The 18266-nt window shown below is 45.1% G+C and overlaps 1 protein-coding gene across 1 annotated transcript in view; it reads left to right on the top strand.

The window, feature by feature from the left end:
• Window positions 1-1056: 1056 nt before the first annotated feature.
• The window catches only part of pdpr (pyruvate dehydrogenase phosphatase regulatory subunit), a 54766-nt gene continuing 37556 nt past the window's right edge, over window positions 1057-18266 (top strand). The window contains exons 1-6 of the mRNA XM_056272217.1: window positions 1057-1179; window positions 10620-10871; window positions 12154-12287; window positions 12402-12483; window positions 16961-17124; window positions 17201-17322. Of these exons, the coding sequence (XP_056128192.1) occupies window positions 10630-10871; window positions 12154-12287; window positions 12402-12483; window positions 16961-17124; window positions 17201-17322 (744 nt within the window). The 5' untranslated portion in view covers window positions 1057-1179; window positions 10620-10629. The remainder of the gene's footprint in view (window positions 1180-10619; window positions 10872-12153; window positions 12288-12401; window positions 12484-16960; window positions 17125-17200; window positions 17323-18266) is intronic.

The raw sequence follows: 18266 nt of genomic DNA, 5'->3' as shown, positions 1-18266 counted from the left end.
CAATCGCCCAAATCCCTTTAGATTCCCATTCCTCAAATACAGATTTTCTGCCTAACTTTATAGATCTACTATTCCAGTGTTGTGAGGCGTGAGTGATGTTTGAACAACAGTTTCCAATAGAGCAGCTCTTGCTGATGAAAGGCTGAAAGTTTAACTGGTAACGAGTTACTCAACAAGTGTATTCCCCCAGTTTGTTAAAGATCGCACTGGGGACAATAAACCAAAAGGCTATTTTGAATGAAGGATTTTAACCATTTCAATTTCAAAACACCATTCATAATGTCAAAATCGATCGCATTCACCCCATCATCTTCATATTTTTTAATCATGTCATCCTTTCTTATGTAGCCTACTGACATTTATTTCTCCAAATAAATTTAAAATTCACCTTATTTATTAATTTAATCATTCGCGTGGATATGGGCAAGGAGAAGGCTGGATAGAGGAGTCTGGACAAACTATCCATTTTAGATTAAAGAACCCTTCCAAATACTGCAGCATCTATTCAATGTGGACTTACATTTATCTATGTTATTCAACACATTTTTATTCTCCATAACATCTTTATCTTTAGAAATAATAATCCCCAAATATTTAGAAGAAGAAAACTTTATTACACTCTATTTTTCTTGCATGTCATGCGGGACTCCGTCCTTACTATTAGAAGATTGAAACGAATGACAATTGTGTGCTATTCTGCAACGATATGTGGGAAAACCATACTTGTCAAGTTTTCTTTTTAAAATAAATATTCAATTTTTTATGGAGGATAAATAGGCTAAAAAAAACAGACATTTGTAAATTGTGTGTAAATACAGGATACAAGCTGTAAACGTTTTGATTTGTGTAGTTTGTAAGACTGTTTATATGCACTTAAAGGTCAGAAGTCACGGATCTTCATCGGAGAGAGATGCTTTTGTCAAAGCATCTGATGTTTGGATTAAGGTGAGTGTTTGTGTGTTTTATAACATGATAACAATGAGAAAAAGTTTAAAATAAAATATACCTTTTGTCCTTTTTTAACCATAGCTGTCAATCATTCGGCAGCTGTTGTTCCGCGCATGCGCAGTGTGGCCAGACTCCGCCGATCCGCAGCTGTAGTAGAGTTACTCCTGGCTCCTGTCACGCAGATCAGAGTAAATCTGTCCAGATCTGAGCTCATATAACCGCTTTCAGCAGGTATGTGTCTCCAGCATTAGTGATTACACGCACTTTTAGGAGATGTATTTGTGTTTTAGCTCGAATGCTGTAGAGTTTGACTCTGAATCTTCAGTTTGACGTTCAGCAGAATCACTTTACTGTATACACGAGTGCATATTAATAATTTCAGGACACTTGGAGCTGTCAGGACATTTAAAGAGAAACATGAACCTGTTTTATCGTGTTTTACTCGAAGAATCACCTTGGAGGCCTCAAGCTAACGGCTAACGTTACATGTCAATAAACAACAAAAGATAAGCTTAAACATGATAAAACATGATTAAACAAAATACAGTGGCAATTGATCATTATTAATGAGGCAGTAGGCCTAATAGTTGTTATTTATTTTCTGTCTTTTGTGTTGTTGTTTTTGTTTTAGTTGTTTTCGAGCTCTCGTAGAAAGTAGTAGAAATTACACAGAAACAGATAATGATGGTGAAAATTAAACAATTCTGTGTAACTGTAAAGTTAATGTTTGCGATAATTATGTGACCTTCAGATCTTAATTTGTCATATGCGTGTGAATGTTTTGCAGGTTATATATAAACAGTTACTACGTGAAAAGCGTTAATTTGCCTTAATAATCATTGAAATTCGCGTGTGAAGAGCAGGGCTCGTCATCTCTCTCTCTCTCTCTCTCTCTCTCTCTCTCTCTCTCTCTCTCTCTCTCTCTCTCTCTCTCTCTCTCTCTCTCTCTCTCTCTCTCTCTCTCACACACACACACACACACACACACACACACACACACACACACACACGTGAGAGTCTGTAACTGATGTTAATGATAGACCACCTGACCTAGTGTGTGGTGATGTCATTACAGGAAGCACAAAATATAGCAAATGATGCAGGAATTGTTTTTGAAACCCACGCAGAGTCCAGATTTAAATTCAAAGTTTTATACAGATAAAAATTGGATCTTAAAAGTTTTAAGTTTGTGAGTAGTTGGGTTAAGCCCGACCTGACCTCCAATGCACCGTGTCTGGCGGAGATACTCTGTTATACAGCCGTGGCGCCCCGAGACCCGTCACACACACCCGTGCGATGCGTCACACACACCCGTCACACACCCGCACGATGCATCACACACACCCGTCAAACACACCTGTCACACACAATCGCACGATGCGCCACACACACCCGTCACACACCCGCACGATGCATCACACACACCCGTCAAACACACCTGTCACACACAATCGCACGATGCGCCACACACACCCGTCACACACACCTGGACGATGTTTCACACACCCCCGTCACACACACCCGTCACACACACCCGCACGATGCATCACACACACCCGTCACACACACCCGCACGATGCATCACATACACCCGTCACACACACCTGTCACACACACCCGCACGGTGCGTCACACACACCCGTCACACACACCCGCACGATGCGCCACACACACCCGTCACACACACCCGGACGATGTTTCACAGACACCCGTCACACACACCTGGACGATGTTTCACACACACCCCATCACACACACCTGGACGATGTTTCACACACACCCGTCACACACACCTGGACGATGTTTCACACACACCCGTCACACACACCCGGACGATGTTTCACACACACCCGTCACACACACCTGGACGATGTTTCACACACACCCGTCACACACACCCGGACGATGTTTCACAGACACCCGTCACACACACCTGGACGATGTTTCACACACACCCGTCACACACACCCGGACGATGTTTCACACACACCCGTCACACACACCTGGACGATGTTTCACACACACCCGTCACACACACCTGGACGATGTTTCACACACACCCGTCACACACACCTGTCACACACACCCGGACGATGTTTCACACACACCCGTCACACACACCTGTCACACACACCCGCACGGTGCGTCACACACACCCGTCACACACACCCGGACGATGTTTCACAGACACCCGTCACACACACCTGGACGATGTTTCACACACACCCGTCACACACACCTGGACGATGTTTCACACACACCCGTCACACACACCTGGACGATGTTTCACACACACCTGTCACACACACCCGGACGATGTTTCACACACACCCGTCACACACACCTGTCACACACACCCGCACGGTGCGTCACACACACCCGTCACACACACCCGCACGATGCGCCACACACACCCGTCACACACACCCGGACGATGTTTCACAGACACCCGTCACACACACCCGGACGATGTTTCACACACACCCGTCACACACACCTGGACGATGTTTCACACACACCCGTCACACACACCCGGACGATGTTTCACACACACCCGTCACACACACCTGGACGATGTTTCACACACACCCGTCACACACACCTGGACGATGTTTCACAGACACCCGTCACACACACCTGGACGATGTTTCACACACACCTGTCACACACACCCGGACGATGTTTCACATACACCCGTCACACACACCTGTCACACACACCCGCACGGTGCGTCACACACACCCGTCACACACACACACACACACCCGTCACACACACCCGGACGATGTTTCACAGACACCCGTCACACACACCCGGACGATGTTTCACACACACCCGTCACACACACCTGGACGATGTTTCACACACACCCGTCACACACACCTGGACGATGTTTCACACACACCCGTCACACACACCCGGACGATGTTTCACACACACCCGTCACACACACCCGGACGATGTTTCACACACACCCGTCACACACACCCGGACGATGTTTTACACACACCTAGGGATGCAGCGATTACCGGATTTCACAATTAACCGCGCATTAAAACGTCACGGTTAATTAATCGTAAAGGCTATGCTACACCGAGTGTTCTGCACGGAACGGAACTTTTGCAACTAACACAAAACGAAAATAAAGTTACACCAGCGGTGCACCAGCTTAAAGTGCCGTGCTCGTCAACCACTGAGGGACTAAGCAGCGACGCTCTATTTCCACCGAAAAAATGCCTTAAGTGCGTGTTCACAGATCGCGTCTTTTGCGCGCTCAAGTTCGTTATTTCAAATGTAGGCGCGCGGTGTCCACGCTCATAATGGAAGCGACGCACTCGTTTTTTCCAAGCGCGTCCGCGCCGCATCGAGATAAAAACATCTCAACTTTTCAGAATGCCGCAAGCGCACCGTGGGTCAAGTGACAAGAACCAACAGAGCAACGACAGACGCCTCCGGAGCTAGCGCTTTGGAAAAAGGAGAACGCGGCGTGCAACTTTCAGCTTCCAGTGCAACGTAAAAAAAACAACAACAAAAAAACAGCGGAATGTTTTGGTTACGCAAGTCTGTGGAAAACAGAATGTGACGTGCTCTCAAGAGTTTCAGTCAGTGAACATTTAACTTAATATCCTATTGCTTTCTCCTGTCTGTGTTGAGTAAATGTCAGGCTTTGTAGTTTTAATATGCCCGGTGTAAAACACTAACATAAGATCAGGGCCGTGTAGACTTCTAGGACTACCAATTAACTGCATTTCAGTTATTAATAACACTGCATGAGAGATGTTCTCAGTTTCTTGCTATAGTTTTTACTTAAACTTCAAACAAACAAACCAAAATAATGAGATTATAATACGCTAGATGATTTTCTAAAGGCACATGTAAAATTTGGATTAATAATTAAAAAAGTATTAAAATAAGTACAATAATATTGGAGTAGATAACATTTGGACTATATTTGTTTTCTTTTAAAAGAAATACATAGGCCTAGTTAATATTTAGCTTGCATTTAATTCAATAGAGCCAAATACTTGTTTATTCTTATTTTCATTGGGATTTATTATCCCTTTATAGTATTATTTATGTTTTTATGTCAAATACCAACAAGATATTGTTTTCATGTTTTCAAGTTTTCTACCTCGGGTTGAAAATAAATTTAGAACAAACTAAACACTTAATAATTTTGTGATCTATTTCAATCAAAGAGCCCTGCAGCCTTTGACTTAATTTGTTATTTTTAAAAGAAAAATGCTGGATGTTTACAAAGCACTTCTCTTTAATTCCAAAGAAAGAGATTGATTATTGTTTGTCATTTTATAATTTTGTACTGTGTTGTGGCAGCAATAAATAACACACTACCAATGTATAATATCACATGAACACTCAACACTAGATTTTAGTGTTGTGAAATTAATTGATGCATAATAATCGTGATAATCGTTAAATCGTGATTATTTCTCAGACAATAATCGTACTTACAAAATCTGTAATCGTTGCATCCCTACACACACCCGCACGATGCGTCACACACACCCGTCACACACCCGGACGATGTTTCACAGACACCTGGACGATGTTTCACACACACCCGGACAATGTGTCACACACAACCGTCACACGCACGATGCGTCACACACACCCGTCTCACAGACCCGTCACACACACCCGCACAATGCGTCACACACACCAGTCACACACACCCGGGCGATGTGTCACACACACCCGTCACACACCCGCACGATGCGTCACACACACCCGTCTCACAGACCCGTCACACACACCCGCACAATGCGTCACACACACCCTCACACACACCCAGACGATGTGTCACACACACCCTCACACACCCCCGTCACACACACTCTGCTACGATACAGAACTCCAGGAGCCGGTTGCACCCACAGGGCTTACGCCTGGTCTTAAGGTAAGAAGGTCTTAACTCAGCATTCTAAGTCTGACCTAATAGTTCAGGGAACTACACTAACCTTTTCCACTGGTGGCACTTGCGCTACTAACTTTTTCAGTTACTGGCGCAAAACATGATTTGGTCGCACAAATTATTTATAGTAAGCCGCTCTCTGAATAATAATGAACAATAATGAAACTGTACTGCATTAGGGGTGGAACGGTACACAGAAGTCACGGTTCGGGACGATTTCGGTACAATGGAGTGAAAAGCAAAACAAAAATGCAGAAGGCATTTTTATAAATGTCTCAAGCCTTGTATTTTTAAGTTGTATAAGTTTTATTAATAAAGGCATAGAACCAGTTTATTTGTAGTGCACTGACAATAGTTTTATATAATTAGTTTATTAATTAAATTAATAAAAAGACAAAATTACCTTTTGGAGGAGGAGGTTTTTTATTCACATACATATACATACACTCACCGGCCACTTTATTAGGTACACCTGTCCAACTGCTCGTTAACACTTAATTTCTAAGCAGCCAATCACATGGCGGCAACTCAGTGCATTTAGGCATGTAGACATGGTCAAGACAATCTCCTGCAGTTCAAACCGAGCATCAGTATGGGGAAGAAAGTTGATTTGAGTGACTTTGAACGTGGCATGATTGTTGGTGCCAGAAGGGCTGGTCTGAGTATTTCAGAAACTGCTAATCTACTGGGATTTTCACGCACAACCATCTCTAGGGTTTACAGAGAATGGTCCGAAAAAGAAAAAACATCCAGTGAGCGGCAGTTCTGTGGGCGGAAATGCCTTGTTGATGCCAGAGGTCAGAGGAGAATGGCCAGACTGGTTTGAGCTGATAGAAGGGCAACAGTGACTGAAATAACCACTCGTTACAACCGAGGTATGCAGCAAAGCATTTGTGAAGCCACAACACGCACAACCTTGAGGCGGATGGGCTACAACAGCAGAAGACCCCACCGGGTACCACTCATCTCCACTACAAATAGGAAAAAGAGGCTACAATTTGCAAGAGCTCACCAAAATTGAACAGTTAAAGACTGGAAAAATGTTGCCTGGTCTGATGAGTCTCGATTTCTGTTGAGACATTCAGATGTTAGAGTCAGAATTTGGCGTAAACAGAATGAGAACATGGAACCATCATGCCTTGTTACCACTGTGCAGGCTGGTGGTGGTGGTGTAATGGTGTGGGGGATGTTTTCCTGGCACACTTTAGGCCCCTTAGTGCCAATTGGGCATCGTTTAAATGCCACGGCCTACCTGAGCATTGTTTCTGACCATGTCCATCCCTTTATGGCCACCATGTACCCATCCTCTGATGGCTACTTCCACCATGTCACAAAGCTCTAATCATTTCAAATTGGTTTCTTGAACATGACAATGAGTTCACTGTACTAAAATGGCCTCCACAGTCACCAGATCTCAACCCAATAGAGCATCTTTGGGATGTGGTGGAACGGGAGATTCGCATCATGGATGTGCAGCCGACAAATCTGCGGCAACTGTGTGATGCCATCATGTCAATATGGACCAAACTCCCTGAGGAATGCTTCCAGCACCTTGTTGAATCTATGCCACGAAGAATTGAGGCAGTTCTGAAGGCAAAAGGGGGTCCAACCCGTTACTAGCATGGGGTACCTAATAAAGTGGCCGGTGAGTGTATATTCATATGCACTTAAAATGAAACCAAAAAACAAAAAAGATGATCATGTATGTGAACTGGTCCCCAAAGAAGCTATCTAAAGCTTATACTTGGGGGCCATGACAACCTTGATATATGTTTGGTAATTGTACCTGAATGAATTTAAAATTAATTTGCTATATTTCAGATCAATATATATTGTTTTCCTTAATTTTAATTAACCCTAACTTTATTCTCATCTGAATTATAAATAAATGATTTCCGTATAAAATTATTACCATTAAAAACACATTTGTTTTTCTTGTTTAATCAATGTAGAATGTGTAACTTAAAAATAAACAGATTAGTGCTCCGACTCCGAGGACAAGAAATGGAAACCAATGCGATATGATGAATCTCCAAAAGATGGAACACACATTTTTAAATGGGGTTGGATAAATATGTTTTGCTTTTAAAACGGTGTGTGTGTGTGTGTGTGGAGTTTAGAGTGTGACAAAAGCCCAATGTTGTGTTTTATTGCGAGTGTACACAAATATAAGTAAACACTTTGCAGTTTGAATCATGTCCTGTATGAACAAAATGACGGAGTATGTTTTTATGTTTCCACTGTTCGATCGCGCCCGCGCCTCTCTCACACACACACACACACACACACACACACACACACACACACACACACACACACACACAGTTCGATCGCGCCCGCGCCTCTCTCTCTCACACACACACACACACACACACAGAGTTCGATCGCGCCCGCGTCTCTCTCTCTCACACACACACAGAGTTCGATCGCGCACGCGCCTCTCTCTCACACACACACACAGAGTTCGATCGCGCCCGCGCCTCTCTCTCTCACACACACAGAGTTCGATCGCGCCCGCGCCTCTCTCTCACACACACACAGAGTTTGATCGCGCCCGCGCCTCTCTCTCACACACACACAGAGTTCGATCGCGCCCGCGCCTCTCTCTCACACACACAGAGTTCGATCGCGCCCGCGTCTCTCTCTCTCACACACACAGAGTTCGATCGCGCCCGCGCCTCTCTCTCACACACACACAGAGTTTGATCGCGCCCGCGCCTCTCTCTCACACACACACAGAGTTCGATCGCGCCCGCGCCTCTCTCACACACACAGAGTTCGATCGCGCCTGCGCCTCTCTCTCTCACACACACAGAGTTCGATCGCGCCCGCGTCTCTCTCTCTCTCACACACACACAGAGTTCGATCGCGCCCGCGCCTCTCTCTCACACACACACAGAGTTCGATCGCGCCCGCGCCTCTCTCTCACACACACAGAGTTCGATCGCGCCTGCGCCTCTCTCTCTCACACACACACAGAGTTCGATCGCGCCCGCGTCTCTCTCTCTCACACACACACACACAGAGTTCGATCGCGCCTGCGCCTCTCTCTCACACACACAGAGTTCGATCGCGCCCGCGCCTCTTTCTCTCACACACACACAGAGTTCGATCGCGCCCGCGTCTCTCTCTCTCACACACACACAGAGAGTTGATCGCGCCTGCGCCTCTCTCTCTCTCTCGTGGCGCTGAAGCGAACTTGATGTGTTGAATGCTCAGAGCACGTTATAAAAACGTATACTTAAAATAGGCTACACATTTCTGTTTTAATAAATGCTCATAGTAAATCATAGCATATTGCCTAAAACATAAGGTAGGTACAAAAATAGTCAGTGATACATTTGCGACCCATTAAAAATTAGGGTCGCAATGGCATTTCAAAAGGTCGCATATGCGACCATTTTGGTCGCAGTGTAGTTCCCTGTAGTTATGACCGTTGCACCATCCAGGCTTAAGTCCTCTTCTCGCTAAGACTAGTCAGTAGCAGGTGTAAAGTCAAAATGTAGAGCTGCCAACTCTCACGCATTGGCCGTGAGACACACGTATTTGATTGGTTTCACACGCCACACCCCCTATTTCTCACGCTGAAGTGTCAACCCGGTCGGTCAAATGCCTGAAAGATGAGTTTATCTATAGATCTACCCGTTGAGCCACTCGTGATCGACTAGTTATACCGCAAACTAGTTTAAATTTCCCGGAATCTAGAGTGAGCGTGCGAGACAGAGACGCTCCAAACCGTGTAGCACGCACGGCAGAGAGGGAAATGTTATGTTTTTATGTTAATGTTTTAATGTTTTTTTTAATGTTATGTTTTTATGCAAATAGTGCGTTTCAAAACACTGTTGGAGACATGATTAATGTCCACAAATCCACCGCATGTCAGGCCATTGGCAGTCAGTGTGTGCCTGTGCTGACTGTACAGCTCCATTAACTTAAGTATCTCAATGTCGGTGAAATTTCCTTTCCTTTTTCTTTGATCCTCCATTGATATGGCTACAAGTTAACAAAACTGCAGAAGATAGTTTACAGCGTAAGCCAGCAACGCACACTGCTAGACAACCGCTATAGTTCCGTGGCGATTCACTTGAACGCGCAACGCTAAGACCAGGCGTAGTAAAGCCTAGGCTTAAGTTTGGTTGGTGCAACCGACGTTAGGTCAACTCTAAAGACTGGTCTTAACTAAGACCTACTTAGCAGTTAGGACCAGGCTTAGTAAAGCCCTGTTGGTGCAACCGGCTCCAGGGCCGCTTCTGCACGTCCTGATACGGCTGTGAGTGGCCAGTGTGCGAAGCGTGGAGTGATGCGCTCTCGCCTCATATCAGTGCGCAGCTCAAGGCCTCCTGGTCAGGTGTTCCTCCGCGATTAGGGTCGGGGGCCGTCGTAAGTACCAGGCTTAGTAAAGCCCTGTTGGTGCAACCGGCTCCAGGGCCGCTTCTGCACGTCCTGATACGGCTGTGAGTGGCCAGTGACTTTACATCCATCTGACTTTACTGTGACTTTACATCCATCCACCCATCCATCCATCCACCCGTCGCTGTCGCCAGGAGAACGGCCCCTGAGTTTCAGCTCAGATTCAGATTCAGCATTAAAGCAGATCTACAGAGTCCTTATTCAGATCAATTCAGCTCAGTGTTCTTCTGATCGTGTCAGTGCAGTCAGACCAACAATAATACTGAATATTAATGTTTGTCATCATGTTGTGTGTGTTCAGTGTGTGTGTGTGTGTGTGTGTGTGAAGGCGCGGAGCCATGCGCAGCGGTGCGTGGAGCGCCCGGACTCTGTCCCCTGTCCTCCTGCCCCGCTGGTTCTGTGACGCCGGAGCCCGACCCGCTGGTCAGAGATCGGGCCGGTTCTTTAGCTCGGATCCCAACGCTGCTCTTCCTACGCACGCGCGTGTCATCATCTGTGGAGGCGGAGTCGTGGGAACATCAGTGGCCTATCACCTGTCCCGACTGGGCTGGAGGGAGATCGTGCTCCTGGAGCAGGGCAGGTGATCATCCACCCATCCACCCATCCATCCATCCACCCACCCACCCATCCATCCATCCATCCATCCATCCACCCACCCATCCACCCATCCATCCATCCATCCACCCACCCACCCATCCACCCATCCATCCATCCATCCATCCATCCATCCATCCATACACCCACCCACCCATCCATCCATCCATACACCCACCCACCCATCCATCCATCCATCCAGCCATACATACATCCATCCATCCACCCACCCACCCATACATCCATCCATCCATCCATCCACCCACCCATACATCCATCCACCCATCCATCCACCCATCCACCCACCCATCCATCCACCCACCCATCCATCCACCCACCCATCCATCCACCCACCCATCCATTCACCCACCCATCCACCAATCCATCCATCCATCCACCCACCCATCCATCCACACATCCATCCATCCACCCATCCACCCACCCACCCATCCATCCATCCATCCATCCATCCATCCACCCACCCACCCACCCACCCATACATCCATCCATACATCCACCCACCCACCCACCCACCCACCCATACATCCATCCATACATCCATCCACCCACCCACCCACCCATCCACCCACCCACCCATCCATCCATCCATCCATCCATACACCCACCCATCCATCCATCCATCCATCCAGCCATACATCCATCCATCCATCCATCCACCCACCCACCCATACATCCATCCATCCATCCATCCACCCACCCATACATCCATCCACCCATCCATCCACCCATCCATCCACCCATCCACCCACCCATCCATCCACCCATCCACCCACCCATCCACCCACCCACCCACCCATCCACCCATCCATCCACCCACCCATCCACCCATCCATCCACCCATCCATCCATAAATCCATCCATCCATCCACCCACACACCCATCCACCCACCCATCCATCCATCCACCCACCCACCCATACATCCATCCATACATCCATCCACCCATCCATCCATCCACCCATCCATCCACCCACCCATCCACCCATCCACCCACCCACCCACCCATCCACCCATCCACCCATCCACCCATCCATCCACCCACCCACCCATACATCCACCCATCCATCCATCCATCCATCCATCCATCCATCCACCCATCCACCCATCCATCCACCCATTCACCCATCCATCCATCCACCCATCCATCCATCCATCCACCCATCCATCCATCATCTCTGACCTTATAAGCTATAATTTATCATTAACAATGTCATTACCTGTGTGTGTGTGTGTGTGTGTGTGTCGTAGACTCGGAGCCGGTACGACGCGCTTCTGTGCAGGAATAGTCAGCGTTGCCAAACCTCTTTCTATAGAGAGTAAAATGGCAGATTATTCGAACACACTCTATGAGCGTTTGGAGAAAGAGACGGGCGTTAAAACGGGTGAGAAACACCATCACTCCATGATCCATCGCTTACCGGAGCGCCAAACACAACATTTCACATGTGCTTCGTGTTATAAAGTTATTGGCTTTGGCGTTTGTGTGTGTTTTCCAGGTTTCGTTCGGACCGGCTCTCTGTGTTTGGCTCAGAATCAGGATCGGTTCCTGTCGTTGAAGCGTCTGGCATCCAGGCTGAAGTGAGAGGCTTTCTGTGTCTCTCTGACCTCTATATGTGTTCTATATGACCTCTGTGACCTTCCTGGCATCATTTACTCTCACTTCACTGACTTTACTCTCACTTTACTCTGACTTTGCTCTGACTTTACTCTCACTTTACTCTGACTTTGCTCTGACTTTGCTCTGACTTTACTCTCACTTTGCTCTGACTTTACTCTCACTTTACTCTGACTTTACTCTCACTTTGCTCTGACTTTACTCTCACTTTACTCTGACTTTGCTCTGACTTTGCTCTGACTTTGCTCTGACTTTGCTCTGACTTTGCTCTGACTTTACTCTCACTTTGCTCTGACTTTACTCTCACTTTACTCTGACTTTACTCTCACTTTGCTCTGACTTTACTCTCACTTTACTCTGACTTTGCTCTGACTTTGCTCTGACTTTACTCTCACTTTGCTCTGACTTTACTCTCACTTTACTCTGACCTTGCTCTGACTTTACTCTCACTTTACTCTGACTTTGCTCTGACTTTACTCTCACTTTGGTCTGACTTTGCTCTGACTTTGCTCTGACTTTACTCTGACTTTGCTCTGACTTTGCTCTGACTTTACTCTTGACTTTGCTCTGACTTTGCTCTGACTTTACTCTTGACTTTACTCTGACTTTGCTCTGACTTTGCTCTGACTTTACTCTCACTTTACTCTGACTTTGCTCTGACTTTGCTCTCACTTTGCTCTGACTTTACTCTGACTTTACTCTGACTTTGCTCTGACTTTACTCTCACTTTACTCTTGACTTTACTCTCACTTTGATCTGACTTTGATCTGACTTTGCTCTGACTTTGCTCTGACTTTACTCTTGACTTTACTCTGACTTTGCTCTGACTTTACTCTTGACTTTACTCTCACTTTGCTCTGACTTTACTCTGACTTTGCTCTGACTTTACTCTGACTTTGCTCTGACTTTACTCTCACTTTACTCTGACTTTACTCTGACTTTGCTCTGACTTTACTCTGACTTTGCTCTGACTTTACTCTGACTTTACTCTTGACTTTACTCTCACTTTACTCTGACTTTACTTTGACTTTGCTCTGACTTTGCTCTGACTTTGCTCTGACTTTACTCTCACTTTACTCTGACTTTACTCTTGACTTTACTCTCACTTTACTCTGACTTTACTCTTGACTTTACTCTTGACTTTACTCTTGACTTTACTCTGACTTTACTCTTGACTTTACTCTCACTTTGCTCTGACTTTGCTCTGACTTTGCTCTGACTTTACTCTTGACTTTACTCTCACTTTGCTCTGACTTTACTCTTGACTTTACTCTGACTTTACTCTTGACTTTACTCTGACTTTGCTCTGACTTTACTCTCACTTTACTCTGACTTTACTCTCACTTTGCTCTGACTTTGCTCTGACTTTGCTCTGAATTTGCTCTGACTTTGCTCTGACTTTACTCTCACTTTACTCTCACTTTACTCTGACTTTGACTTTACTCTCACTTTACTCTCACTTTGCTCTGACTTTGCTCTGACTTTACTTTCACTTTGCTCTGACTTTGCTCTGACTTTACTCTCACTTTACTCTGACTTTGCTCTGACTTTACTCTCACTTTACTCTGACTTTGCTCTGACTTTACTCTGACTTTGCTCTGACTTTACTCTGACTTTACTCTTGACTTTACTCTCACTTTACCCTGACTTTACTCTTGACTTTACTCTGACTTTACTCTCACTTTACTCTGACTTTACTCTTGACTTTACTCTCACTTTGCTCTGACTTTACTCTTGACTTTACTCTGACTTTACTCTTGACTTTACTCTCACTTTGCTCTGACTTTACTCTCACTTTACTCTGACTTTACTCTTGACTTTACTCTGACTTTACTCTTGACTTTACTCTCACTTTGCTCTGACTTTGCTCTGACTTTGCTCTGACTTTACTCTCACTTTACTCTCACTTTACTCTGACTTTGACTTTACTCTCACTTTACTCTCACTTTGCTCTGACTTTGCTCTGACTTTACTTTCACTTTGCTCTGACTTTGCTCTGACTTTACTCTCACTTTCCTCTGACTTTGCTCTGACTTTACTCTCACTTTACTCTGACTTTGCTCTGACTTTACTCTGACTTTGCTCTGACTTTACTCTGACTTTACTCTTGACTTTACTCTCACTTTACCCTGACTTTACTCTCACTTTACTCTGACTTTGCTCTGACTTTACTCTCACTTTACTCTGACTTTACTCTGACTTTACTCTTGACTTTACTCTCACTTTACTCTGACTTTGCTCTGACTTTACTCTCACTTTACTCTGACTTTACTCTTGACTTTACTCTGACTTTACTCTGACTTTACTCTCACTTTGCTCTGACTTTACTCTGACTTTACTCTTGACTTTACTCTCACTTTACTCTGACTTTGCTCTGACTTTACTCTCACTTTACTCTGACTTTACTCTGACTTTACTCTTGACTTTGCTCTGACTTTACTCTGACTTTACTCTGACTTTACTCTTGACTTTGCTCTGACTTTGCTCTGACTTTACTCTGACTTTGCTCTGACTTTACTCTGACTTTGCTCTGACTTTACTCTCACTTTACTCTGACTTTACTCTTGACTTTACTCTCACTTTACTCTTTTTTTTTACTCTGACTTTACTCTCACTTTGCTCTGACTTTACTCTGACTTTACTCTGACTTTACTCTCACTTTACTCTGACTTTACTCTTGACTTTGCTCTGACTTTACTCTCACTTTACTCTGACTTTACTCTTGACTTTGCTCTGACTTTGCTCTGACTTTACTCTCACTTTACTCTGACTTTACTCTGACTTTGCTCTGACTTTACTCTGACTTTGCTCTGACTTTACTCTCACTTTACTCTGACTTTACTCTGACTTTGCTCTGACTTTACTCTGACTTTACTCTGACTTTACTCTGAATTTGCTCTGACTATACTCTCACTTTACTCTTTTTTTTTTACTCTGACTTTGCTCTGACTTTACTCTGACTTTACTCTCACTTTACTCTGACTTTACTCTGACTTTGCTCTGACTTTGACTTTACTCTCACTTTACTCTGACTTTGCTCTGACTTTGACTTTACTCTCACTTTACTCTGACTTTACTCTGACTTTACTCTGACTTTGCTCTGACTTTACTCTGACTTTACTCTGAATTTGCTCTGACTATACTCTCACTTTACTCTTTTTTTTTACTCTGACTTTACTCTGACTTTACTCTGACTTTACTCTGACTTTGCTCTGACTTTACTCTGACTTTACTCTGACTTTGCTCTGACTTTACTCTGACTTTGACTTTACTCTCACTTTACTCTGACTTTACTCTGACTTTGCTCTGACTTTGACTTTACTCTCACTTTACTCTGACTTTGACTTTACTCTCACTTTACTCTCACTTTACTCTCACTTTACTCTGACTTTGCTCTGACTTTGACTTTACTCTTGACTTTACTCTGACTTTACTCTCACTTTACTCTGACTTTGACTTTACTCTCACTTTACTCTCACTTTACTCTGATTTTACTCTTGACTTTATTCTCACTTTACTCTTGACTTTACTCTGAATTTACTCTCACTTTACTCTGACTTTGACTTTACTCTTGACTTTACTCTGACTTTGACTTTACTCTCACTTTACTCTCACTTTACTCTCACTTTACTCTGACTTTGACTTTACTCTTGACTTTACTCTGACTTTACTCTCACTTTACTCTGACTTTACTCTGATTTTACTCTTGACTTTATTCTCACTTTACTCTTGACTTTACTCTGAATTTACTCACTTTACTCTGACTTTGACTTTACTCTTGACTTTACTCTGAGTTGACTCTCACTTTACTCTGACTTTGCTCTCACTTTGCTCTGACTTTGCTCTGACTTTACTCTGACTTTGAATTTACTCTTGACTTTACTCTCACTTTGCTCTGACTTTGCTCTGACTTTGCTCTCACTTTACTCTCACTTTACTCTGACTTTGCTCTGACTTTACTCTTGACTTTACTCTCACTTTACTCTGACTTTGCTCTGACTTTACTCTTGACTTTATTCTCACTTTACTCTGACTTTACTCTGACTTTACTCTCACTTTACTCTGATTTTACTCTTGACTTTATTCTCACTTTACTCTGACTTTACTCTGACTTTACTCTCACTTTACTCTGACTCTGACTTTACTCTCACTTTACTCTCACTTTACTCTGACTCTGACTTTACTCTCACTTTACTCTCACTTTACTCTGACTCTGACTTTACTCTCACTTTACTCTGACTACGCTCTGACTTTACTCTGACCTTACTCTCACTTTACTCTGACCTTACTCTTCTGGAAGTCTGTTCTTCATTCTGGCAGTTCCCAATGAAATAACTGCATGAAAGTTATGGAGCAACAGTAAATGTGGCCACTCTTTAGATCAGCACAGGTTGATCTCTCTGTGTGTGTGTGTGTGTGTGTGTGTGTGTGTGTGTGTAGGGTTCTAGGCGTGAGCTGTGACGTCATCAAGCCCAGAGATGTGTCTCGGCTCCACCCACTGGTGAATATCCATGATCTGGTGGGAGCTCTTCATCTGCCCGGCGACAGCGTGGTCTCCCCGCCGGATGTTAATCACGCGCTCGCGGTGGCGGCGGCGGCTCACGGTACGACTAACGCCAAACACAGCATCGCAGTCTCACTGATCATTACCTGTCGTTTCATTGGTCTCTCGTGTGTCAGGCGTGCAGATTTACGAACACACCAGTGTGAACCAGGTCCTGGTGAAGGACGGGCACGTGACGGCGGTGGAGACGGACCGCGGATCCGTCGAGTGCGAGTACTTCGTGAACTGTGCCGGACAGGTGCGTCTCTGCACGGGCTCGACACACACACACACGCTCCAGGAGCTCGTCACACACACACCAGGAGCTCGACACACACACACACGCTCCAGGAGCTTGACACACACACACCAGGAGCTCGACACACACTTTCCAGGAGCTCGACACACACACGCTCCAGGAGCTCGACACACACACACCAGGAGCTCGACACACACACACACACGCTCCAGGAGCTCGACACACACACACACACGCTCCAGGAGCTCGACACACACACACCAGGAGCTCGACACACACTTTCCAGGAGCTCGACACACACACGCTCCAGGAGCTCGACACACACACACCAGGAGCTCGACACACACTTTCCAGGAGCTCGACACACACACGCTCCAGGAGCTCGACACACACACGCTCCAGGAGCTCGACACACACACGCTCCAGGAGCTCGACACACACACACGCTCGACACACACACGCTCCAGGAGCTCGACACACACGCTCCAGGAGCTCGACACACACACACGCTCGACACACACACGCTCCAGGAGCTCGACACACACACACGCTCGACACACACAAGCTCCAGGAGCTCGACACACACACACACGCTCCAGGATTCAGTGTCATGTAGATCTGAAAATAAATTTAAAGTTTTTATTGCTATTTTTTATTTAGACTTAATTGTTTTGTTTTTTACAGTACTATTGTATTGTTACTATATAGGCATATATCTCTTTAAAGGTACACTATGTAACTTTTTTTTGTTCAAAATTTTAAGAAAATATAAATGATGAGTCGATACATCATCAATCCTTCTCCCAAAACGTGTCTTGTCTCGCCCTGATTCATTATGGTAAGCCGTCATAAGTGTTATATTGTACATCTTAGATCTGTATCCAAATTTTCAAAAAACACTTGCAGTGTTATATATTTATTTCAATTGTGTGCTTACATTATCC

The sequence above is a fragment of the Rhinichthys klamathensis genome, unplaced genomic scaffold (genome assembly GCF_029890125.1).
Source record: "Rhinichthys klamathensis goyatoka isolate OS25496 unplaced genomic scaffold, OSU_Roscu_1.1 h1tg000332l_1, whole genome shotgun sequence".
Classification (NCBI taxonomy): Eukaryota; Metazoa; Chordata; class Actinopteri; order Cypriniformes; family Leuciscidae; genus Rhinichthys; species Rhinichthys klamathensis.
This window is presented reverse-complemented; position numbering and strand designations above follow the sequence as displayed.